The 26,056-nt window shown below is 28.2% G+C and overlaps 1 protein-coding gene across 1 annotated transcript in view; it reads right to left on the bottom strand.

The window, feature by feature from the left end:
• Positions 1-13,660: 13,660 nt before the first annotated feature.
• The window catches only part of LOC142319673 (PAT complex subunit CCDC47), a 32,449-nt gene continuing 20,053 nt past the window's right edge, over positions 13,661-26,056 (bottom strand). Inside the window, exons 7-10 of the mRNA XM_075357224.1 lie at positions 24,894-25,084; positions 19,657-19,825; positions 19,312-19,446; positions 13,661-14,163 (exon numbers count right to left, since the gene is read on the bottom strand). Coding sequence (XP_075213339.1) covers positions 14,059-14,163; positions 19,312-19,446; positions 19,657-19,825; positions 24,894-25,084 — 600 coding nt within the window. The 3' untranslated portion in view covers positions 13,661-14,058. The remainder of the gene's footprint in view (positions 14,164-19,311; positions 19,447-19,656; positions 19,826-24,893; positions 25,085-26,056) is intronic.

A 26,056-nucleotide genomic window follows, 5' to 3' on the forward strand; every position in this document is an offset into this window, starting at 1 on the left:
CGACGTAACACAGAAGTTGTACCCTCCACGTTTCATGTTTTAACAATTAAGCACTGGATTCAGGAATGAATTAATTTTGTTCAGTGTTATTGCTGCCTTAAGTTTGCTAACAGTGCAGTATCATAATGCCCCGAAATTTTCTAAATGATGTGGATGTCTTTTGTTGTGTATGTGGTGAGTTCAAATAGAAAAAACATTACACCTTTAATTAAAAAAGCATATATTATTTGTACTTTCAATGTAAAATTGGTGATTAGGATAAGTCGTGGGCTCCTCATATAGTATGCACTAATTGTTCTGTATATTTAAGAGGATGGCTGAAAGGTAGCCGGAAGGATTTGTCATTTGGTGTACCTACGGTTTGGCGTGAACCAAAGGATCACGTAACCGATTGTTACTTTTGTTTAGCAAGTGTGTCTGGAATTTCTAAAAATCTAAACATACTGTAAAACATCCTTCATTGCAATCAGGCCTGTACCTTATAGTGAAATTATTCCAATTCCTGAGCCACCTGTGAATGTATGTTTCGAAAGCAGCAATGAAGAATCGGGCAGTACTGAAGAAGACAACAATGATTTTGATTTTGAATTATCTTCCAATAAGCTCCATCTTATATTACAAGGTGAATTAAATGACTTACGGATTTAAATTTATCAAAATATCAAGCTGAACTGTTACGATCAAGACTGCAAGGTTGGAATTTACTTTAAAAAAATACAAAAATTTCGGGCTTTCGAAGCCGAAAAAAAACTTTCTCAGTATTTTATTGATGAAAATAATTTGGTTTATTGCACAAATATTGACAAGTTCATAAACCTGAGGACTTGCGCCTTTTCATAAATTTGTACATGTGTAGTTTAAAGCGGTTCTACTACACAACGGTGATAAATATTCGAGCCAATCGCTTATGGCATTAATTTGAAAGAGACAAACGATATGATTAAGAACGTTCTTGAAAAAATAAATTATAAAAAACATAGCTGGAACAAATGTGGTGATTTGAAAGTTGCAAAAACTTTCTCGGCAAACAAAAATCCGACAGTTACCACGATATGTTAATCAACTTCTTACTTCACACAGAGCTATGGGATGCAATATGTCTTTGAAAATACATTTCCTCCACTCACATCTGGATTTTTTTCCCGGACAACCTCAAAGACGTAAGTGACGAACACGGTGAACGTTTCCAACAAGAACGTAATGGAAAGCCGCTATAAAGGGAAATGGAATACTAACATGCTAGCCGATTAGTGCTGGGCATTAATTCTGCATGTGCCTGAGGCTATTTATAAAGGAAAAGCATCTGCGAAATCATTGTAACACAGGTATGGCCAAACAAAATTATAAATTTTACTGATTTTAACTTTATTTTCCCTTAATTTGTATTTGAAGGGTAATTTATTTAAAACTAAGGATGATCTAAAAATTGTATTTACAGATCTATAATGTACGCAAAACAGCAATTTCAGAAATAGTATCACGCTTAGAGAAACTTTAAAAAACTTTTTTTTTGTCTATCAGTGTTATTAGTAATTGTCTATTATTATCAATATGATAACACTGTTTAAAGTTCGTTATTATATGCATTATGAATGTAAAATGCAATAAAATTGTTCATGCAGTGCGATTTACTTCGTTTTATTGTTAACAAGATTTTTACGTCTTTGCAACTTTGAATGCTTCTAACTCGATAACGAAGGCATTAAAAGAAAAACGGGTTTCACCATTGTGTTTCTTGAAAAATTTTAAATCAAGATCATTGGCATAGGTCCACCTTTATATTTGAAAAAATTAAGTTTGATTCAATATGTTGGACAAAAATTAAAAACCCACCATAATGCAGAAGATTCTTTTTAAACTATGTAGAACCTCATTTCACTTGCCTCCAAATACCTCAGATATGCAGTATAAAGCAGTTTCCGTAGTTAAATATCACCCGGTATATGTGTGTATATATATATATAAAACTTTCTGAAAATACAAATAAATCAACATACTGACCATTGGGCCAGTTAATCTCAAACAACAAATTAACCACCAAACACTAACAGAAAACCCTAAAAAAAACTAATACCAAAGGTCGACTTTGCGAGACCCCGCCATCATTAGCCGGTACATAATTTTACAATTATATCAAAAAATAAAAACTGAGAAATTTAGAAAACATAAATCCTAACATTCACAATACTTGAACAACACGAATTCACTACCAACTGGAATGATGTAAATTTATGGTATAAGTTTTGTGGTTGTTAGGATTTATGTTTTCTAAATTATTATGTTTGGTACTTTTTCGGAATCCGACAGCCACTTTTTTCAATTTTTTTAAAGTAAGCTTAAGTAATTTTCATTTTTTAAGATTTTAAAAAATTTTACCATTAGCAGAGAAATTATAAATATAATCTAACCAAACATAACTTACGCTCGCTAGCCTAGGTTAGGGAGCGTAGGTTAAGTTTGGTTAGATTATATTTATAATTATAAGATATATATTATAAGATATAGATTATAAGATTATATTATAATTATAATTACACTGGACCTCTCTCAGATACAACGAAATAAAAATCTGATATGTACCCCACTTGACTTCTTGTACGCCTATTAAATTACATATATTTTTATTTCATTTTTTTTTTTATTATGGAATTATTATTTATTGTAAATCTTTAATAATGATTCATAAAATCAATATATGTAAATTAAAAAAAAGTTAAAAAAAAGGATATTAAGTCGGATTCTCCCCTTGTAAGATCCAAATATTTCATTGATTAAAATTTTATTGGGCTATACTTCTGGAACCAATAAAAATAAGTATCATTATCGTTGAAAAGCCCTCAATGAGGTCTTATTACTGCAGTTAAGAAAAAGTCGAAAATCCAAATCTTTTGGATTTTCCGCTTTTTTGTACACTTTTGGTCAAGTCGATTGCAATCAAAAGGGGAGGTGCACAACTAGATGTTACAACAGTTCTAAATTCAAAATTCTGCGGCTAATCTTTTTTGAGTTATGCGAGATGCATACGTACGCACATAAATACGGACGCATGTATGTACAGATATCACGCTTCAGGGATGGTCAAAATGGATATTTCCGTTGAAATTTGAAACCGAATTTTTTCGCGATTACAATACTTCCAGTACAAGGAACTAAAAAGGAAAAGGGAACATTCAGTGAATTAATGAATTCCTATTTATGTGAATTTTTATGAAGACATACGAGGTGTGCGAGAAAAGTAATGAGATTGGTAACACTGCGAGCGATCTGGCAACGCTGTGTCTACCGGTCTGTGCTAGACCGGTTTGTTCATCCCTTCCACATACTCAGTACGAGTTTCAACTACGTTCAGCCAACACATTACTTTTGACAGCACCATCAGTGAAGTTGTGTTTTTGTTGTGTGTTACGAAAATGGAGCATCGAAATTTAGAGCAACGTTGTGCAATCAAGTTTTGTGTTAAACTTAGGTAATCCGCGAGTGTGACCTTTGAAAAGTTGAAGCAGGCCTATGGGAAACATTTCTTATCAAGAGCACAAGTTTTCCGCTGGCACAATCATTTTTGGAAGACCGAGAAGATGTTGAAGATCAACCTCACTCAGGGAGACCTTCAACTTCAAAATCTGATGAAAACGTTGAGCGTGTGAGGGTTCTAGGGAGATCAGACCGTCTTTTAACAATAGGTTGATAAGTGAACAGTTAAATTTAAACACTTGCACCGAATATCAAATTTTGACAGACGATTTGGACATGCGAAAGCTTTGTGCGAAACTGGTGCCGAAAAATCTCACAACGGAACAGAAGGAAAATCGAAGAAACGTGTGCGTTGATCTTGAGAGGATTGATAATGACCAAGAATTCTTCAATCGTGTGATCACAGGTGATGAATCCTGGATATCTGAGTACGATCCTGAAACAAAGCGGCAAAGCGAAGAGTGGCACACTCCCGTCATCTCATCGACCGAAAAAATGTCGAATGATTAAAGATCAAACCCATGTTGATTTGCTTTTTTGACAGTAGGGGTATCGTAGATAAAGAATTTGTTCCTCCAAGAGAAACTGTCAACCAAGTGTTTTACAAAGGTGTCCTTGAAAGGCTCAGGAAAAGAGTGATTCGCGTGAGATCAGACATTGCAGACAGGTGGATGCTTCATCATGACAATGCTCCGTGTCACACGGCCATTTCCATCAGGGAATTTTTGACCTCAAAACGCATTCCTACGGTTCCTTAACCCCCCTCCCTATTCACGTGATTTGAGTCCTTGTGACTTTTTCCTTTTCCCGAAATTGAAACATGTCTTAAAAGGACGTCCTTTTGAAACTCTGGAGAACATTCAAAAGACTGTGACCGACCAGTTAAAAGCCCTACCAGTTGAAGCCTTCCAGCGCTGCAGCCAGGAATGGGAACAACGAATTCGTCGGTGCATAGCTGCCCAAGGGAACTACTTTTAAATGTCAGTCCCATTACTTTTCTCACACACCTCGTAGATACAGAGACGAAGACCTTTTTGAAGTATTGCTTCAATATAATAGTGAATTTGTTTCTGTTTAATGACTAAAAAAACGTTGTATTTTGTTTTGTTATCGTCTATTGCATAAGTACTAGTGTTTTATATTGTTATGTCTAATGATACAAAAGTTGTCTTATGACTGGTCAAAAAGTTGTATTTTGTATTGTTTAAATATAAGTTTTTTTTTATACAACAATATTTTCTGTGTATTTATCATTTTATCTCTATTTTTCCAAGATATTGTTAATTAAGCATTCAAAACGAGCTTTTTTACAAGTATTAAGTTAAAAAAAAATTGGCTGTCTGATTCCGAAAAAGTACCCATTTTAATTTTACTTTTTATATTTATTTATTTATTTTATTTTTTCGTTTGCTTCTCGGTTATTTCTCTTATATTAACAAAACTATAAGAATATTATGTTTACTTTATAAGGGGTTTATTAGTACATAAGTCATTAAACAATAAATAATATTTAATATTGAAATTAAAAAAAAAAAAAAAGTAAAAATAGTTTATTTATAAAATGATAATTTACATAGTGATTAAATAACTTAATTCTTATTATTTATTAACCAATAAATATGATCACCAGTAATAAAAACTTTATATTTAAAATACTTAGTGTATAAAATATTTATGTGCTTAAAATAATTCTAAACTTTCATATAATTCAATTGAATTTTTAAATTAAAATAAAATTAGTCTGTCAGACAAACAATAGCAAATTCATATTCAGCAAAAGTTTACTTCTATGAAGGTACAACAAGCTGTACTGGCTCTAAGAATATTTTTCCCAAAATATCAGACACCAGTAATTATTTTTATAAATTTGAACGGCTAAACTTGAAATTTTACCATTGTAACAAATAAAAATTAGGTACGTTATTAAAATTATAATCAGTTTTTTTTTTGTTTAAGCTTATTTTGTTACTTACTGCAGTTAAATTCATTACAAACTCTTAAATATATTTTAATTATAATAGAGTAATAAATGCTCAATATTTGCTATTACTGTTATATTTATTATTATAATTCATATATAAATCCACATAACACATAAAAGCAAACCGTAACACAACGCAACAGTAATTTAGTATAACATTATATTAAAAACTATCAGATGGCAGTATTAAATGTTCCTCCAACACTGCGTAAATATTCTTCCACAACTTACAGTAGTATTAATAAAATTTTCTCACATGCTCAACATCACATATTTAAATTTAATAAGAAGTTCCTTCATCAATGTACAAATTTTTTACAATTCAATGATAATTATTCACTAAACTTAATTTTTATCTATCTATACAAATACATATTTTCAACAAAAAATTTTTTTTTATTTTTCATAACTTACCAAACTTTTGACTTATAGATTATCTAGAATTTTTACTTGTCATGAAATATATAAGGATTATCCATAAATTACATTAACATGAAGTTGTGAATTTTTACTCTTTCTGCCATATAAGATTTTTTTTAGATCTACCCTCTAAGTTCTATTACACTAATTAGGTCAAGAAAATGAATTAAAAAGTAAGAATTTTACAAATATGTAAATAATTTTTTTTAAATTCAAATAATTTATTAACATATGTTAATAAATTATTAACATATGACCACTGCACTAATAAAACCACCAAAACACATCAAATCAATAAGATAAACTTACCATATTAATCCCAAAAATAAATTTTTGCAGGATCCTGTATTTTCAGTTGGCATTTAATTCTATAATTAAAATAAAAAAATTGATTTTATAAACTGTCAATTTTAAAACTGTTACAGTTTTATAAATTTTTAAATCTGTTTTGCATGAAAATACAAATTCTGCTGTCCAGTATGGCAATGATATATTTCTATGTAATATTTTTTCTACGGTAAGTTTAACTTGCCAACTTATTTTGTTCTGGTAGTTATATATAATAAAATAATTGATTTCTTTGTTTAATCTGTATGAGACATGACATAACATAATGTTGATAGGTGATCTAACATAATCACAAGTAACTCCCAAAAATGGCATATTCATTTTCAACAATTACAAGAATTCCATACCAGGTTTACTAAGGAAATTGAAAAGATTAAAGGTTTCCCTGTTGTTTACAATAACAAGCATTGCAAAGATAGTTTCCTTATTTAAATTAGTATGTTTTTTAACTATTTCAAGAAGTAAATGATTTTAAAATTTAAATAATCCTTAGGAAAAACTTAATAAATAAAATTTAACAAAATATTATTTATTTAATACATAATTCTTTCATTTACGTATAAATAATAAAATACTAAGTTAATATTTTTTTAAAAATATTTTTGCCTCTAATGTAGGTTTTAGATTTTCTGATTAATAACAGTCATAAATTTATTTTAAATGAATTAAATAGTTTTGGTAAAAAAATTAACCAATTACCATTTTAATAATCTCCACAAACTGTCACAATAGTGATTCTGCGTTTTATTTGTTAACAATTAAAAAGATATGCTGGACACAAATTCTGATTAGTTTGACATTTTTCACATACTACAAAAACATGCTCAATTGTACATAAAAAACACCAGATAGGTGGCTCTAACCCACTGGGTTGGTCTATTGGTGAACTGGTCATTGCAAATCAACTGATTTCGAAGTCTAAAGTTCTAAGTACAGGCAGTCAGTTACTTTTATATGGATTTGGGTACTTATTGGTTATACAGGACACTACTGAAATCCAGTTGTTTTTAACTTGACATGATAAAACTTATATACATATAACTTATTGTATATAATTTTTATTTTTAACTATAATTAGATGAGGTTAGCGAGCGAAGTGAGCATAGGTTATGTTTGATTAGATTATGTTAATTCCATGTGTCAGTCTCTGTGGCACAAGTGGTAGCATCTCGGCCTTTCATCCGGAGGTCACAGGCCCAAATCCCGGTCAGGCATGGCATTTTCACACACGCTACGAATCATTCATCTCCTCCTCTGAAGCAATACCTAACGGTGGTCCCAGAGGTTAAACTAACAAAATACTAAAAACTATGTTGATTCCATGTAATGATGAATCGCACATGTAATATCAACATACGCTCAAAAATAATATCAGCATATGCTCATATCAACCTATGCTCGCTTCGCTTGCTAACCTCCTGTATAATTATAATCTTATACTTCTAAATTAATATCACAAATAATAAACTAATAGATAAATGATAAAAATTTACTAGAACAAGTAAAACACAAAAAACAATTGGATTTCAGTAGAGGTTCCATATACCCAATAAGTACCCGGATGTGAATACTAGATGGTGGATATCTGTGGTGATTGGGTTACAAATTAACCAAACACAGCTCAGGAATGGTCTACATGGGATAAGACTACACTTCATTTACATTCATACATATCATCCTCATTCATCATCTTAAGTAATATCTTACGGTGGTTCCAGAGGCTAAACAGAAAAATAATGTTAGGTGACTCTAACTGGACTGTAAGCTACAAAATTACTGTAGTGTAAAATAAATAAAATATGTAATTGAAAATTATTTTAAGATTGTATTAATTAGAAATTGAAACTAATTTCCTATAAGCAATTTTATTTATCCTTTTTTTTTAAATATTTAATTTTTATTATAACAGAATTTATAAAAAAAAAACTATATTCTGCAAATTAGGAAAATAACACTATTATTGTAATTGTTTTCCATACAAATATCCAGTTTTTTCTATAGTATATACATACATTCCCAGGAGAAATTTTATACATTATTCTCTTTCTAAGAATAATAGAAAAAAAATATATTTTTTTTTTCGTTGCTACAAGTTGAATCTGTTGTTACTTATATTTTTGTTACATTTTAACTATATACATTTTTTTTTTTTTTTATTAGGAATTTCCTTTAAGTCGTTTAAAAGTAGTTTTAATATTATTTTTCAATTTTTATCAACATGCTAATCTACAAATTCCTACAGTCTTATAAAATATTTTTGAAACCCAGGCAGAAGGTTAAGGCAACTGTCTTATGAGTAATAATGTATAACAACTTACAGTTATAAAAAAGTAATTACCTTTATAATCAGAATGGGAGTCTCATTTATAATATAACCTAACCTAGTTTTATCATTTATTATTTATACACTTTGTGTGACAGTGAGAAATATCGTATATGGCACTTATATGTACATGTAAATTCTGTCTGATTCATAATCTGTAAATATATTAGAATTCTATTCCCAAAGGAAAGTTAATTAAAAAACCAGTAATTTTAGGTAATACTCACTAATGAAATACAGTAATTATTATGTTTGCTTCAGTGTGTAATTTTTGAGTAAATTGTAAACAGTTCATATCAAAATGTCAAGAGGTAATATGATTACATTGTATGACATATCACAAAATATATTAAAAACAAAAAAAGCATAATTGTTTACATACAAACAGCTGATTTAAACATCATTCTAAATGAATAAAAAGCAAAGCATTCTACTACTGTTAATAAAAATTTTAATTAATTAAAAAAATTATTATATGATTATTAATTACCTAGAACTATTTGTAACACATCCAGATTTCATTTATTATTCATTTTTTTGAATAGAACAATTCAGGTCAAGATTTCACTGTGAGAACACACAATCTTAGTTTGTTTATTAAAACTAAAAAATAATTACTGTAAAAACACAACAACACTATATCTTCAGAGATATCAGTTCATTAATTCTATCTCAGTCACAGAACCAAGTTTTTGAAAGTACTGCAAATCTAAATGACAATTTTTCATCAAATTGTCAAGCTAAAACAGACTGGCCATTTGATATAGAATCATTTTGATTTCTAATATTTTGATCTTGGGTTTAAGTAACAGCGAGTTAATAATTAATCATTTCATCCCACACAATTGAAAAAATTCTTTATAATTAGGCACATGCCTGTTCAAAATTAATTTACGTTAGTATTGTATTCGTTATGGATGTGGGAAAAGTAGGTGAAATTTTAAACAGTAAATCAGGGAAATCTAGGTCATGTTTATATAACATTATACATATATATAGAATACTTTATAGAAATTAATCTTTTATGATTCATATTAAACCTCTGTACTGTTAAATTACATTTAAATTTCACTAAAATAAACCACCAGAGTATAGAATATTGAAATAAGACATATCTTACCTTAAGTTTACAATGTAAGTACTTTCACAGTATTAATACGCAATTTTCATTATGTTAGACATTTTTATTACACAGTAAAATATAGCAGGATTTATCCTCTGAGACTACTAACATGAGAAAGCTAGGTAAGTTTAACATACCTAACTCAGATTTTATTCTAAATTTTATATATATATATATATATGTATATATATATATATATGAGTAGATAAAACAAATATTTTAATAGAATTATATAATTTATTAATTTTTTTTAAATTTATTTATCTTTAATTATTTTTATTATATTAAATAAACACTACTCACTTAGTATGAAAAATAAATTAATATTTTTAATTTTTTTACTGGAGTGATAAAAAATATATCTTTTTTATTTTAATATTTCCCGGTTTGGGTACTTTTCAAGAAGATGCCCGATCTGTAGTTAATCAGTTAGTTGTTAGATGGCACCTCTAAAAGGAGAAAATAAGTTAAAATTATAATCTAACTTTATATAATAAATAAATATAATTATAATCTAACCAAACTTAACCTACACTCGCTAACCCTGACTAGCAAACAAAGATTAGCTAGTGAAGCCAGCATATTTTAAATTTGGTTAGATTATATTTATAATTTTAGATTTATTTATTATATATATATATATATATATATATATATATATATATATTTATTTATTTATTTAGTTACTTATACAAATTTATTTATAAGTTAGATTATAATTTTATTTTCTTCTTTCAGTGGTGCCATCTAACAACTAACTGACTATTACAGATCACCTGTGGGCATCCTCTTGAAAAATACCCTAGTTTGATCCTTTTACAAAAATTGTAAATCACTCTAAAAAAAATATTTGTTTAAATTTTGTTTATAAATATATATAAAAAATGATCTTTATATTTTTTAAACTTGACTGAAGAAGCCCTGATGATTGGTACTGAAGAAGCCCTTCACTGACTTAGATGATGGCTGGTACTCAACTTTATTATCGGTACTTTTTGGGAATTTCACAGCAAAAAAATACAATCATAATTTGTATATTTAACATTAAATAAATGAGGTTAACAACCAAATGATGTTTAGTTAGGTTATGTTGATACACATATGATTCATCAGTATACAGAATAATACATAGATCAACATAACCTACACTTACTAACCTCATCTAATAAAAGTTCTTCTCATCAAGGTAGAGACGAATTGCCTGTTTCGATTTCAAAGAGGTTCTATATTTATACATCCAAATTTAACTAGTGAAGATGTTCATGAGCCAATTAAAGCAAATACACATATTATACACAACCAATTAATATGCTAAAGTAAATCTTTGAATTAAAGTGTATATTTTTGATTAAAAAAAAGAAAAGATTTGGCTGTGAAATTCGGAAAATGTACCTCATTATTTCCTGACAAAGTAACTTGGAATTGAATTAACTGGACAAACAGTCAAGGAACTAAGATATTTGTGAAAATTTTACATATAAAACTATCATAGTTGAAATAAAAACTATGCTGTATAAATGAGAAACAGGAAGAAATAAAATTGCCAAATAGTAAAGTTTAAAATTAAATGCTTAATTATGATTCAGAAAGTCAGACTATTGTTTAAGTTACTGATGCCTCAGTTAATGACTTACAACATTGATATAAATGAAAAATACACTGTAATGAAACTTTTATCTAATTAAAACAATTTTCCTTAACATACAGCAAAATTTAGGTTTTAATTTTGTAGTATACAAAATGTTGAGTTTTAATCTAAAATTCAATGTAAATAAAAATGATCAAATCAGTCTACATAAATTCCCTAAGATAATGAAATTTTAATAATAAAGATAAGACCTGTTTTTATTTAAATATTTGTGTTTGAAAGATTAGAATAAAAATTTAATAAAGTCTTAATTAAAATAAATAGCATTGTACCGATAAGGTCTAAATCATCTACAGAGATGTATTATTTTGTGGGAAGTAAATACATAAATAAATCATTATTTTTTTCTTTCTTTCTCCACAATAGAAACTGAAAACCCTAAAATATAATAAATTTGGAAATCTAATCATCATAAAGGATGTAAGACCAGCCAAAATGATATGCTACACAGCTATAGCAATCCTGTCATACTCTCTTCCTAATTTCTGCTTCTCTCAGTTTCTTTTACATTTATAATTACTTTTTATCCATCTACCCCAATAATTTATTCCAACATTTCCATCATTATATACAAATTAATATTAAAAAGCTTTCCTTATGTTCATAAAAACAATATATAATTTTTCCACCAGAAAACTCCTCTCTTTATAAAATTGAATAAGAAATGGGTAAGGATGTTAAATAATGAAAGTGAAACATGTAATTGTTTTTCATTGTACAAGCCCACCAAAATAAAGATGTTAATTGTACAAACTTATTCTGGCACAGTACATTATCAGGACTGGTTGACTGGTTTTACTGTCAATATCACTACTCTGAGAGAAAGCCCTTTTGACTTTAACCTTTTGTACCTCAAATGTGTGAGGTACAAGAGCCATAATAGACTGGGAAAGGTACTATAAGACAACAAATTAATCTTTCTTTTCTGTCTAAATGCAATCAATTTTATGCAACTGTCTCTACTTAATAAGGGAAGGAAATTAATAAACAAACAGAATAACAGCTCTAAGCGTTAAAGAAGGGAGCTGTGTAGCTCTGTATAGAATAATGATATATTATGATATTTATTCTCAAAAAAAAACTTTATAAAAATCTGTAACTAAATTATTATCAAGGCTCCCACTGTAACCAACTGAACTATACATCATTTTTATTTTAATAGAATTTTGATAATACTATTTAGTAATTAAAAATAATGTATCTGTTTAGTATTTTACTGAATAATATGTAAAACTGAAATAAAATTATGATGAATATAAACTGAGTTAGAAAAGACTGACAAATAAAAGCAAACAGTTGAATGAATGTTTATTCAATCAGAAAGGCGAGCACATGTAGAACTACCATATGTCAGTAACACCATTACTTTTAAAAAATAAAAAATAATGTTTTTGTAAATAATGTATTTACTTAGGAGTTCAGACTAGTTTTAGTAATATTTTTACTTTAGTAATACTAGTTTTACTTATTACTTTCCATCTGGAAAAATAGTATTTTTTTTTTGCAAAAAAAATGTGTAAAAATTCCTTCATTTTTATTTTTGTTAAATAGTTATTAGAGAATATATACTGGGTGGCTGAAAAGTAACTTACAACCTTCTCTAACGTTTTTTATAATTGAGATAAGTAGATGCTGTTCAGGGCACTCTTCCTTCTATAGAGGGGCTATTTCAATGAACATATAAATAATCAGAATTTAATTTATTTGATATCATTTTACTTTTCTCACAAAGACCTTTAAACAAGTGACCATTGTTCCCTGCTGCCAAAAAATCAAAAAGAAAGTAATATATGTTCATAGAAGTAGCACCTCGGTAAAAAGAAGAATGCCACAAACCACACCCAGTTATCTCAATTATATATATATATATATGTGTGTGTGTGTGAAAATTGATTATATTTTTTTAAACACAAATTCATGATAATCCACCATAAATACATTTATATTTAAATGAATAAGTATTTCAAGTAGAATGAAATTCTACTTTTTATCAAAGTTATTAATATTTAAATTCTCCATTTCTAAATTAAATAAACTTGAAAAAACTATAAATGTATACTTTGTAAAGCATGTCAGTAAAAAAAAGCAGTTTTATTTTTAACATAATACTTGGTATTTTTTTAAATACCAACAAGGCAACAAATTAGCACATAACAAGTAAAAGAGTATAGTAAGAGGCAACTGCACTTCAAGGGTCTTTTGACTTGAATGCCAAATTCATAAAACTGCTTCAAGATTTATAAAAAAAATTCAAAATATAAAAGTAAAATTTTTTAGAAAGGTGTGCAACACATTATCAATTTATTTTCTGATAAACACTAGAAGGGATTAGTAAAAATATCACAATTATTTTTTCAAAAATTCTTTTATTATAACAAAATTACTTTATGACCCTGACACATCACTGCTTTAAAATCTGCTGGTACAAAGCAATAGTTCTTCATATAATTACAAGGATGTTAAATAAGAAACCATGAAAAATCAATAACACAAAAATGAACAAACAACTTAAATCAGTTATTAAAATTAATAACATAGTAAATAAATAAATAATAACTAAAGAGTAAAATTAATCATCATAATTCTAAACCCCTAAATGTTTTTATATTAAATAATATAAATAAATTAATTACTATTAACCAATTTAAAAAATAGATATTATTACACTAAAATAAAATTAAACACACTTATATGTGATCTCATTTATTTGTCATACAACCATCAATAATCTATATTTTAAAGCACTACAATGCTTTCACTTTAAGCTGTTTCATTTTTGGAGCTTTCTTCTTCATTTGTCTCTTCATTTCTCTTTCTTCCCATTTTCTCTGTTTTTCAGGATCATCTTCCTATAAATGAAAACAGAAAAAAATATTAAGTTATATATTGCTATTTTTAACATAAAAATTTATTTTAACCTTTAAAATGCCCAACAATAATCTACCATCGATTTTGAGTAAAGAATGCTAGCTATGATAAAATGTATTGGGCAATACACTTTTACTCAATGTGCTGTAGTTTAGTATTTTTTTATCAGTAATTAGCTCAATATATGGAGATTCAATCAATATTTTTTTTGGAAACATAGTTCATTCATTGTAAATGTGGATTTATCATTTGCCTTATTCTAAAAAAAATTTATGCTTGTAAACAATCATGGCATTACTGTGGTAGTCAATATATTTTACTAACTTAAATGGTTCTGAATTGTTTCAATTACTTGGAAACATAAAATTATAGATTTAACAAAAAAAAATTTGATTCTCTTAATGAGAAAAAGAATACTTTTCACAGTTATTGTGACAAAGACAAACAAAAATTGCTCCTAGAGATAGAAATGATCCTGTAGTGAACGGAACAGATGAAACAAAATATGATCTGATACATAAGTAATGATACTAATTATAATAAATATATTACAAACCATGGGAATTCGTTACATCAGATCATATCTTATTTGTTTTAAATCAATCATTTCAAAGCAATTACATCTTTGTATACATAATTGTTATTACAGGATCAACATAATCAATTTTTTTTTAAATAAAGAAATATTTATTTTAGTACGATCAACATAATAATTTTTTTTTTTAAATAAAGAAAAATTTATTTTAGTAAGTACATTGATGTAATTTCAGTACACATAAGTATGATTAAAAATTTACATGATTTAAATAAATCAATAATATACTGAGGTTTAAATAAAAATATTATTTTGTTTGAATAACTTAGTTGTGGTAGGCTTTTTAACTCAAAAATAATAATTTTGATTTTACTATCAAAAACTTCCAATACATAAAAAAAATAAAATACTGTAGGCACACTTTCTGCTTGGAACTTTATAATAGAGATCTTTGCGAGTCAGTTTTGAAAATTTTGAATAATTATATTGAAAACTACATTTTCTATAGTTTAAAAAAAAAATGGTTACAAAATTAAATAAATTACTATGGCATTTCTTACTTCAGTTGGATAAAGGATGGACTCTTTGGCTAAGAGTCAATCCCTTTTACTGCTCCCTACAAATATAAAATGAAAAATTTATGAAATAATAAACCTAGTAATAATTCTATCAAAAAATTTCTGTCAAACACCAGAAATAATAGCTATTAGAAAAATCAAACTACATTCAATGTTTTTAACACTATCTTTTTCAATTACAACCTCAGAAACGTATCATTTTCAAGCAAAATGTGAAAGATATTCTGAAAAAGAAAATTATGATTTCTCACTATGTTCTTTTCCGTGAAAACAATCTTTTCAGTCGACTGCACAACAATGTATGCTCGAAAACTATTTTGAAGGAAAAACAATCAATGATGTAATAAAACACAAAAAATAAAACAGTTCAGATTCTTAGGAAACATGATTAACAAAAGATTTTGAAATGAAAATAAAATAGAAACAGTAATAGAAATAGCTAATATAATAGCAAGAAACAGTCATTTGGAGCAATTTGAAGTTAGCCTTGGAATAATAATAATAATAATAATAATAATAATAATAATAATAATAATAATTCTTGTCAACTATAATGAGTATAACTAATCTGAAATGATAAGGAACATACACAATTGGATTAACCTTTTAAATTATCAGAGTGCAACAGGTTAGTTCTCCATTTCAGCATTACTTCATTCCCATTGTCAATGTTCAATTAACACCCATATAAATATTTTTTTTTTAAATCAGTGTGAAAAAAGTTCCACCTTTGCAAAATAAAAATAAGTTAGAAAAAATAAAATAAACTCCAAAAAAAAATCTTCAAAAGGCAAAAGTAATATTTTTCAGTTCTTTAAATTTTGACTTTTTCTTTCCTAACTACAGCGATATATGCTGCTATAGTACCTATAAATGGGAAATTAAATAGATCTGTAAAAAAAAATTTAAAGAAACTGGTATTTTTTGAAGTTATGTGTTTTAAAGTGACACTTAAAAAAAAATTTATTCCAACGCTCCAAGTCCAAAAATGCATTTTTCTTAGATGGATGTTTGTGCGTATGTGTTTCTTGGCTTGCATTTGGACTTATAATTCTAGATCCCATTGACCAATTTCCATCAAACTTGGTACGTAGGTACTACCACCATCGAAGGAAAATAAAGTATAAAATTTTAGAAAAAATTGGAAAAAAGGGCGGAGGAGGGGTGTGGCAAAAATAAAATTTCAGACCTTTATTGGAGCACTTTAAAAAATTCTTCTTACAAAAGTTGTAGGTTTTTTATCAAGATGACAAATTACAAAAATTTTAAATCCTAGCAAAAAGAGCCTCCTCTATGAATCATGAGACCTTGCCGTTGGTGAGGGGGCTTGAGTGCTCAGTGATACAGATTAGCTGGACCGAAGGTGCAACCATATCGGAGAGGTATCTGTTGAGAGTCAGACTAAGGAATGATTCCTGAAAGAGCAGCAGCTCTTTCAGTAGTGGTTAGGGGCGGGAGTCAGGATGACTTAAACAGCCATATCAACATCACTCAGTCCTCTGAGTACTGCGCAGCTGAAAGCAATGGAAAACTACAGCTGCTTTTTTTCCAAGAAAATGTGGCTCTCTGCATTTTTATATAGCAATGATGGAGGCACCTTCCTTGGTAAAATATTCGATTCATTATTACGAGTCGGAGCGTGGAATGTTAGAAGTTTAAAAAAGGTTGGTAGGCTAGAAAATTTAAAAAGGGAAATGGATAGGATAAATGTGGATATAGTAGGAATTAGTGAGGTTCGGTGGGAAGAGGAAGGCGACTTTTGGTCAGGTGATTTTAGAATAATTAACTCAGCTTCAAATAATGGGCAGGCAGGAGTAGGTTGCATAATGAACAAGAAGATAGGGAAGAAAGTAGAGTATTTCAAAATGCATAGCGATAGAATCATTGTAATAAGGATAAAATCAAAACTTAAACCGACAACGATTTAAACATTAAAATTAGATATTTAAATATAATCAAAATGGATTTAAATGTATATTCAATTCATTGAACTGAAAAATGGCTTTTGTTATAGTCAACGTAAGATAATGAATTACAGAATGTTGAAAGTTGTTTTTGCTTGATGCTGGCCTGAAAAAGTTGAATTTAGAAAAATAATAAAGTAAAGAATCTACTTTTGGCAGGTTATCTTTTTAAGTAATTTTTTTAAACCTTGCTTTTTATTGGAATATATACCAAGCTTTCAGTTAATTTTCTTGAATTTTAACATTGAATGAAAAATATTTTCAAACCTTAGGTGTAAAAAATTTGTCATAAAAAATAAATTTTTCCAATAGATAAATTTAAAAAGGGACTACCTCATGAACTACTTCTACAAAATAAAACAAGAAAAATCAAAATTAATGTAATTCATGAACATTAAGGCTTACACACAATATAAAAACATACGGATGAATTGTATACCTTCTTTTTTGGTCAATTACAACACAGCCATATCCCTAAAAAATAACAATATCCACCTCTACCAAACCAGACAACATAACTTTTATTTTCCTGTTTACCCTCCAGGAATCACTATCAGCTATTACTTCAGAGGATGAATGAGGATATGTATGAGTGTAAATGAAGTGTAGTCTAGTACAGTCTCAGGTCTACCATTTCTGAGGTGTATGGTTCACCAAAGAACACCGGTATCCATGATCTAGTAATCAAATCCATATAAAAGTAATTGCCTTTACTAGGATTTGAATGTTGGATCTCTTGACTTCAAAATCAGCTGATTTGCAAAGACACATTCACCACTAGACCAACCCAGTCGGTAGACAACATAACAAATTTCACCTAACTCAACTATATAGAACTATCATTGAAGGCCTTTACTTCTGTTCACATTTTTGATAAATTACATAATTAAATTTTCCTACCAATTGTTATTTCATACATCTACTCTTTATATTATACTCTCTACATGTCAATATCGATTTGACAAAATACCACCTATGTATTTTGCCATCTTGTTCGGACTATCCACTTTCCTGTGGACATTTGTCCAAGTAAATGCTGGACCAGTTCCTTTTTTCTTTCATGGAATAGCTCACCTACCATTCCTGACATAACTTACAACAGCAATGTATATTATACACCAACTTAAATAAAATATTTATTTATTCATTAGAAAATAAATAATATTTATTTCAAAAATATGACTTCTATTAAAAATTATACATAAAAAAATATTCATTAAAAAATTTGATGTTGAACTACATGCCTTCCTTGTACTCCTATTAAATTACATATACACATTTTTTTAAAATGAAAAGTACATTAAATTTTCATTAATAACTTCTGATATTTTTTCATTTTTTTAAATATTATTATTGAATTATTATTTATTATAAAAATTTTTACAATGAGAGGTTGATAATTATTAATAAATCAATATATTTGAATTAAGAAAAAAAAGAGATGAAGTTGGATTCAAACCAATGTGCCTTCCCCTTGTAAGATCCAAATATTTCATTAATTAGAATTTTATTAGGCTATAACTCTGGAACCAATGAAAATAAATAACACTTACGATATATCATTGAAAAGCTCTCAATGAGGGCTTATTACTGCAGTTAAGAAAAAATCCCAAATCCAAATTTTTTTGATTGAGCAGTTCTTCTGTGATACAGCATTCGTCTTTTTAATTACCAGACACACCTTATATGCACAATCCACTCACATGTGTGGGATCTATTTTCTGACATAAGTTGTTAACTGCCAACTGGTAAGAAGTTATTAAAAAAAAACCCTTAAGTCCTGAATAAGACAAAAAATGTATTCATTAGAATCTGTTGGTTCTGCAACACCAGATTCATTTCAGGGTGTAGTAACAAGAAAGAATGTGAAATAAAATGCTTATAATCGAATCCATGTTCGATAAACTCGTACTTAGATATCTCTGAAATAAAATAGTGCAATTTTTATTTTGTTACTTTCAGTAATCTCTTCTATTTTTTTAGTTAAATCAAAACAAAGTTACATAAAATAGAAACTTAGGTTTAGCAAAGATATCATTGTCTAATACAAACCTGTAAAATTCTTTCCTTTTCTTGTTTCTTTTTCTCTTCACGACGAGCAGCTGCAGCTTCAGCCCGTGCAGCATGGGTTGTTTTCAAAAATGCTTCTTCAACACGTAACCTATTTTTATCTGCTTTATTTTTTGCCTGAAATATTAAAAGAGATATTATAGTTTCATTCACATCTTACAAACAGCAAAAAAATCAATAAAACTCTGATTTCCTATCGATCCGATAGTGATGAGTATTAAGTACATTGTGATGCAAATTAAAGGTAAACAATAAACATTTAGTTTACAAACTCTAAAAAGTATATATTTATATTTTAAATTAAAATATAATAAAAATCTAATTTACCTCTTTGCTTAAACGAAAGCGTTTCATTTTTTCCATGCAGTAAAAGATAAGCTGCATTAATGGCCGCATTTGTTCCATGGCTTCAGTTGTTGATTTACCTTTGGTAACAATATTAAGTCCAAATAAAAGTACTTTTTTAGTTTCTGGCAACTTTGTTAATGTTGTGTCCCTAAAACAAATAGATTAGCTTATAAATTCAATGCTCTAGCATATTAATATCACATTTTACACACAAAAAAAAAAAAACAGCCATTAGAAGCAATGAAAAGCACAATTCATACAACTTTAACCAAGATCCATAACAGCAATATTTCAAATGAGAAATAAGCTGTATAAAACATCTTTTTAGTTTTTTTATTGATTTAATAGATATTCAGAAACAGACTAATAACACAAGAACTTTTATTACCTCTGAAACATAACACATCAAATTTTTGGAAATTATAGTTTAAACTAATATTAATATTATCCTATCCTACGCTAACTTGGTAAGTAGTATTGGTTTGGTTTTTTGTAAAAAAAGGCCACAGATCTTTATGAATTTCTCATACTTTTATGACAATGTTGTTTTCTTTAATTCACAGAAAAAAATTTAGTTACTTCTTGTTCCTTCAGCAGTAGAATAGCATTTTATATGAATGTAAATTCAATTACATTAAAATTTCAGCAGAACAATAGTTTATCTTAGTAATAGGTATGAAAGTAAACTAACAAAATTTAATGTAGGATATCTTAGTTACTTTTGAGACCGAACTAAAAAATTAAATGAAATTTCCGACTTTAAGCAGAAAGATAAACGGAAAATACATAACTCTTGATTTTAAAAGTAGAAGATTCTTAATTTGACTAACAAAATTTTTTTTCATGTATGTTTAAAGTCTTACTCATCAACATTTGAACTACCTGGACAATTCTTACTTATATTTTTGACCATCAGTTCTTCTTTTCTTGGTACTATTTTAAGTTTTTACAAAATGAATTAATTTTACATTACTTAATATGTATTGGATTGTTATAACATGAATGTATAAGCTTAACTGTCATTCTGATATTTAAAGTATTTTCATATAAAAGTTCAAGTTGTAAAACTTGCAGGTAAAAAATATAATACATATTCCCACATTCCAAAGAGTCTTATTTCACACCCAGCAGCAGTGTCTTTACATCATTTCTTTCCACCTGTTTTCTTATTATCATCAAGGTGCAGGTTTCTCCTGTTATGAACAATGGTTTTTTCCATACAGGTAGGTAGGTAGGTTTTTTTGTAGGCCTACCCATATATAAACATATTACTTTACATATTAATCTGTTTAAGATTCATATTATTCCTCTGTACTGCTAAATTATATTAAATAGACCACCTAGTACAGAATATTGAGATGACATATCATCATGCCTTATTATAATAAGGTATAATTAAAAGTAATAAGGTAACACTTTCTGTTATTATAATAAAAGAATTATTTCAATCATGACTGAGGATGCAGAATCCTGCAAAGGTCCTTTCATGAAAAATTAAGGTAAGATATGTCTTATCTCAATATTCTGTACTAGGTGGTTTACTTAATAGAATTTAAATTTAAAAAAAAATATATATATATATTTATATATTTAAATTCTATTATATATGTGTGTGTGTGTAAATCTAAAATAAATGGCAAAAACCTTGGCAGAGTCCACCAGTCCCAACCACTGGACTGATTTTGCTCATTTTTGTATAAATCAAAGCTTATCAACTATAGATCTCATCAATGGATGAGCTCTGAAGATTGGGGTTATTAAACTGTTGTATATATTTGGCCGTGAGAAAATATTTTGAAAAATCTTTGGAATAAAGGTAATCAGAAAATTATCTGTCAAGCAAAGGAAGAGAAATTATAATTCACTTGTAAGATTTCTGTGTTAGCTGGTCTGGTAGGTAAGATTTTTTCAGATTTTTTTTTTTTTTTACTTCGTTGATCAATTTGATTAGTTTTACTCTGTAAATGAAAGCTTTCATACAGCCTGCTGAACCTGTAAGTAGAGTGTTTTCCTTCTGGGCATTTTAAAAAAAGGTTCTATTATACAGCGTAAATTAGTAATTTTCAAGTCAGTAAATGCAAAAAATGTAGAGACTGAAACTTAACAGAAATCACAATTTCAGTAACTTAAGTAATAAGTAATTCTGATCTATGTTAGTGGTAGATCTGATTCAGTATGGCATAAAGACATGGATGATCCCAGGAAATCTTTTAATTTATTATAAACCTTAATATAATTATATACCTTAATACTTTTTAATATTATTTTAACAATACATTCTTTCTTTCTTTCTTTCTTAGAAAGAAAGATTGTATTCTTTCTTAGAAAGAATAGTTAAAGAATTAACTTGATGAAAGAAATAATTAAATGTAGCAATATTGCTAAAAGATAAGGTATGAATGTAAACAGTAAAATGTCTTTAGAATGCAATAACTTTGGTTTTGTTATTCTCAATGGGAGAGCACCAGGTGACAGGGAGGTAAAATTAATTTTTTGAAATAAGATCAGATTCTCAGTCATAAATTTTTGTTATGCAAATGTGGATTGAGTTACTTTTACAAATAAATTTTGTTTCATCAGAATTTTTTTAGTTCAAATGCTGTTATATATTAAAGTTTTTTTAAGTAACATTAATAGTTTTGTTACTATATAACCATTATTAGCAAAACTTATCTGGTAATCCCTTATGGATGACCATGACTACTATAAGAGAAAATTTAGAGAAAAGTGTTTTCAATTGAAAGGGTTACTGGAGGATGCTAAGTAATTAGTATTTTAAATAATCTTATTTATGAATTTGTGCATAAGTTACAGCTTAAAAATATTATTGTTACTAAGGGGTGAAATCAGGGATGGTTCAATGCTGATTGTATGAGATTAGGGCCCAAGAGTTCAATTTACTAAATTTATTAAGGAAAGTAAATAATGAGGAAGCTAAATATGCATATACGAATGCTAAAAAGGAGTTTAAAAAATTATGCACATAGTTTAAAGAATGTCATATCTTGTTTGATTAAGAAGTGGATTTCAAATGGCATGAGATTCCAAGGAATTTTAGGATCTAGTACATGGTCTTAAGAGAATGATTTTCAATCTGTGCCAATAATTTCTGCTTTGGAGTGGGTAGTGTACTTTAAAAATTTATTGTCTTCTGATGGAGAGTTAATAAAACCAAAATATTTTATTGTGAGAGTACCAGAGGATTTAGGAAATGTTCCTCTGTAGTTGATAAAATATTTAAGTTAGATAAATGATTTTAATTATAATGTGAGTATCGTTTTACATTGGTTTTCTTGTGGTTTTGATAATGTGGATAAAAAAATGGTATTTTTGAAGTTGCACAGCAGGGCATTTTCAATAAATTCATAAATCTCTTATGGGGCTTGTCTAAAGACACAAAAAGTTCACCTCTGTCTTATTTAGAAAAGTGAATTTTATATCAGTCACCTGGTGCTCTTCCATTTAGAATAACAATACCAAAATTATCATATTCTACAAATATTTTACCATTTACATTCAATACTTTATCTTTTATTAATATTGCTACATTTAAACATATAGTGCTACAATGTAAACTCATAAAGTTATTTTTGCTATTTTCCAAGTTCTACTGTTAAAATAATACAGATGAATTATGTGTAATGGGGGCCTACCAGGAAGTTTTCAAATAAAAGATTAAATTGTATAAAACAAGGTTGTGTACTGTCATCGATCCTGTATTCTCTTTGTTCATTTTGAATGTTTGGGGAGAAAAATTTAACGTGACGTTGGATTTCTTCTTTTTGCCAATCTGTTTTGATATTTGATAATCTAAGGAATCTACAGAAAAGGTTTAATAATCTAGAATTATACTTAATTGATGGTCACCAACTGTCAATTTAGAGACCATCAATTCAAAAATTGTTGTGTTTAGTAAGAGTGGGTTGGCTAAGATCAGAAGGTGGTTTTGTGCAGTTAGACCAATTAGATCATGAAGAGTTACAAATATCTTCAGGTGAATTTTTCATCCGCATTCTCATTGGATACACACTTTAAAGAGAATCTTACAAATACAAAATTTGGTGTAAATAGTGAGGATTGTTTATTCAATAAAAATTATGTTTCTGTCTCCGTGAACATGGGATTGTTTAAGGCTGTAAATAGATCTGTTGTGGCCTAAGGTCAATGGTTGAAAAGGAAGAGAGAGTTAATGGTTGGAAAAGTTTGAGGGATATGTATTAAAAGAAATTTTCTTTTTTACCTAGGAATGTGCAATTTATTTAGAGAAAGAGGTCGATCCACTCTTTCTCTACACTTAGGAATTATATTTTTGTTATGTTCTTCTAACAATGACGTTGAGTATCCAATTAGTAGGCTTGAAAGAAATATTGCTTCAACAGTTGTAATTACCAAAGCAGGATGGTCAAGGGATGGATTAATCTTGCAGGTATTTACACTATGGAGTTCATGGCGAATTTACAGGATAAAGCCCAGTGCAGGGTTCAATGGATGTGTTACTTTCCAAGATGCAAAAGATATTCTTTGTGGTAAGTGCACGGGTAGAGCAAGTAGGGTACAGTTTCATGGGATTTATGTTAAGTTAAATTGGAATTTAGGGAATAATGTATACATAAATGACTCCTTAGAATATAATTCCATAAGCATAACATTTAAAAGTAGATGTATTTCTCCAGCACTTAATTTTGTACCACACAGGGAGGAAATAATTGTTGTCTCTTAGTAGATGTGAAAAAGGATTTTTCTTTGGTAAAATTTTCAATTTTATGAGAGGATTACTACTAAACTATTATTGATAGTGTAAGGAAATACCACTAACTGTTACAGATTTTTTTGGGGATACACAAAATGCCAGTAGAAAAATGTAAATTATTCAACAAATTTTCACATTGCAGCCTGCTAACTGAACTGAATTACCTGTAATTTAATATATTTCAATTGATAGCATGCCGTTTAAAAAGTATGTATATTTTCTAAAAGTTTATTACAATCTTTATACGAACAAAACAATTTCTTACATACAGCTGAAATCGCTTCAGAAATAACAAAAATACCTAGTTTGAACAATCCAGCAACAATTTCTGTTGAAAAAACAAACACTCGATATAACATGATTTATATTAAAACGATTTCAAAGAAATCCTATAAATCTGAATTGATGTTATATTTTTATTATTTAAACTACAAATCAAAAGATGATTAACATAAATCTTACTTACTCGGGTTGTTTAGGTCCAGAGAACTGATCAGAGAAGTGTACATAATCTATGAGATCAGAATATTTATTTAATGCAGAGACAACTTTGGAGTCCAAAATAGCAGAACTAACTTCAGCCATCTCACTAAGTACATTAAAGTTGGGAGGCAGGCCAAATTTTTCACCCGCACGCCTCTCTGGGCAATAGACACTCTGTAACAAAATTATAATGATTATAATTTACTCTTTAAATAAGTTACAAAATTTACTTACTTTTCTTTCATTTAATACTTGAAATTATAATAATTATAAAGTAAACCATAGTTAAGTTTGAATATTGAGTACAAAATTAAGTGAATTTAAATTGAAAAAATTGATTTTTTAAATTTAAATTTTACAATTTTGCTTTAAATTAACATTATTGAGTTGGAATTGGTGTTTTACTCATTATATTGTTTTTTAGCGAAAATAATGGTTTTCAGAGAAAGATATTTGTAATTAATTCTATGCCTAGAATTACAATATGAAAAAATATTTTTTTATTTAATGCATTAATTATACTTTTGTTGCTGCTTTTTTATGCATTAAATTTTTTCAAGTGTAAAGGATGTAAACTTATTTCAACTAAGTTTTAATATTCACATGGCTTCTATATTTGAAAAATGTGATCCACTCAGACCATGCTTTAAGAGAGATAATAAGAGTTTTATCCCAAAAGTAAGTGTACTGATCTTCCTATGGACAAACAGGTAATGCAAAATGCCCTTGATGTATAACAGCGCGTAAGTAGTACCTTGGCTGTACATGCATACTTGTTTCAACTGGATCATACTTTGATCAACATAGATTGGTTGAGTCAGTCGCATGCTCTGCTATTCATATATGGTCATGTTTTATAACCTCATTATGTTTGCAATAGAGGAAAATATTGAATAACGTTACGCTATCAAATTTTGTGTGAAAATTAACAAGTCTACCACATAAACATTTGATTATTTAACCAATGCTTATGGAGATGACCTCTATTGAGAATTAAGTTTTTCAGTGGGACAAAGCTTTCAAAGAGGCCCAAGAAAATGTTGAAGATGACCCTCACTCTGGAAAACCAACCTTGTCAACAAACGATGACAATGTGGAAGTGGTGCGTGCTGTGCATTATGCACAAAGAATTTGTACCTGCAGGAC

This window comes from Lycorma delicatula, chromosome 1 (assembly GCF_047948215.1).
Source record: "Lycorma delicatula isolate Av1 chromosome 1, ASM4794821v1, whole genome shotgun sequence".
Lineage (NCBI taxonomy): Eukaryota > Metazoa > Arthropoda > Insecta > Hemiptera > Fulgoridae > Lycorma > Lycorma delicatula.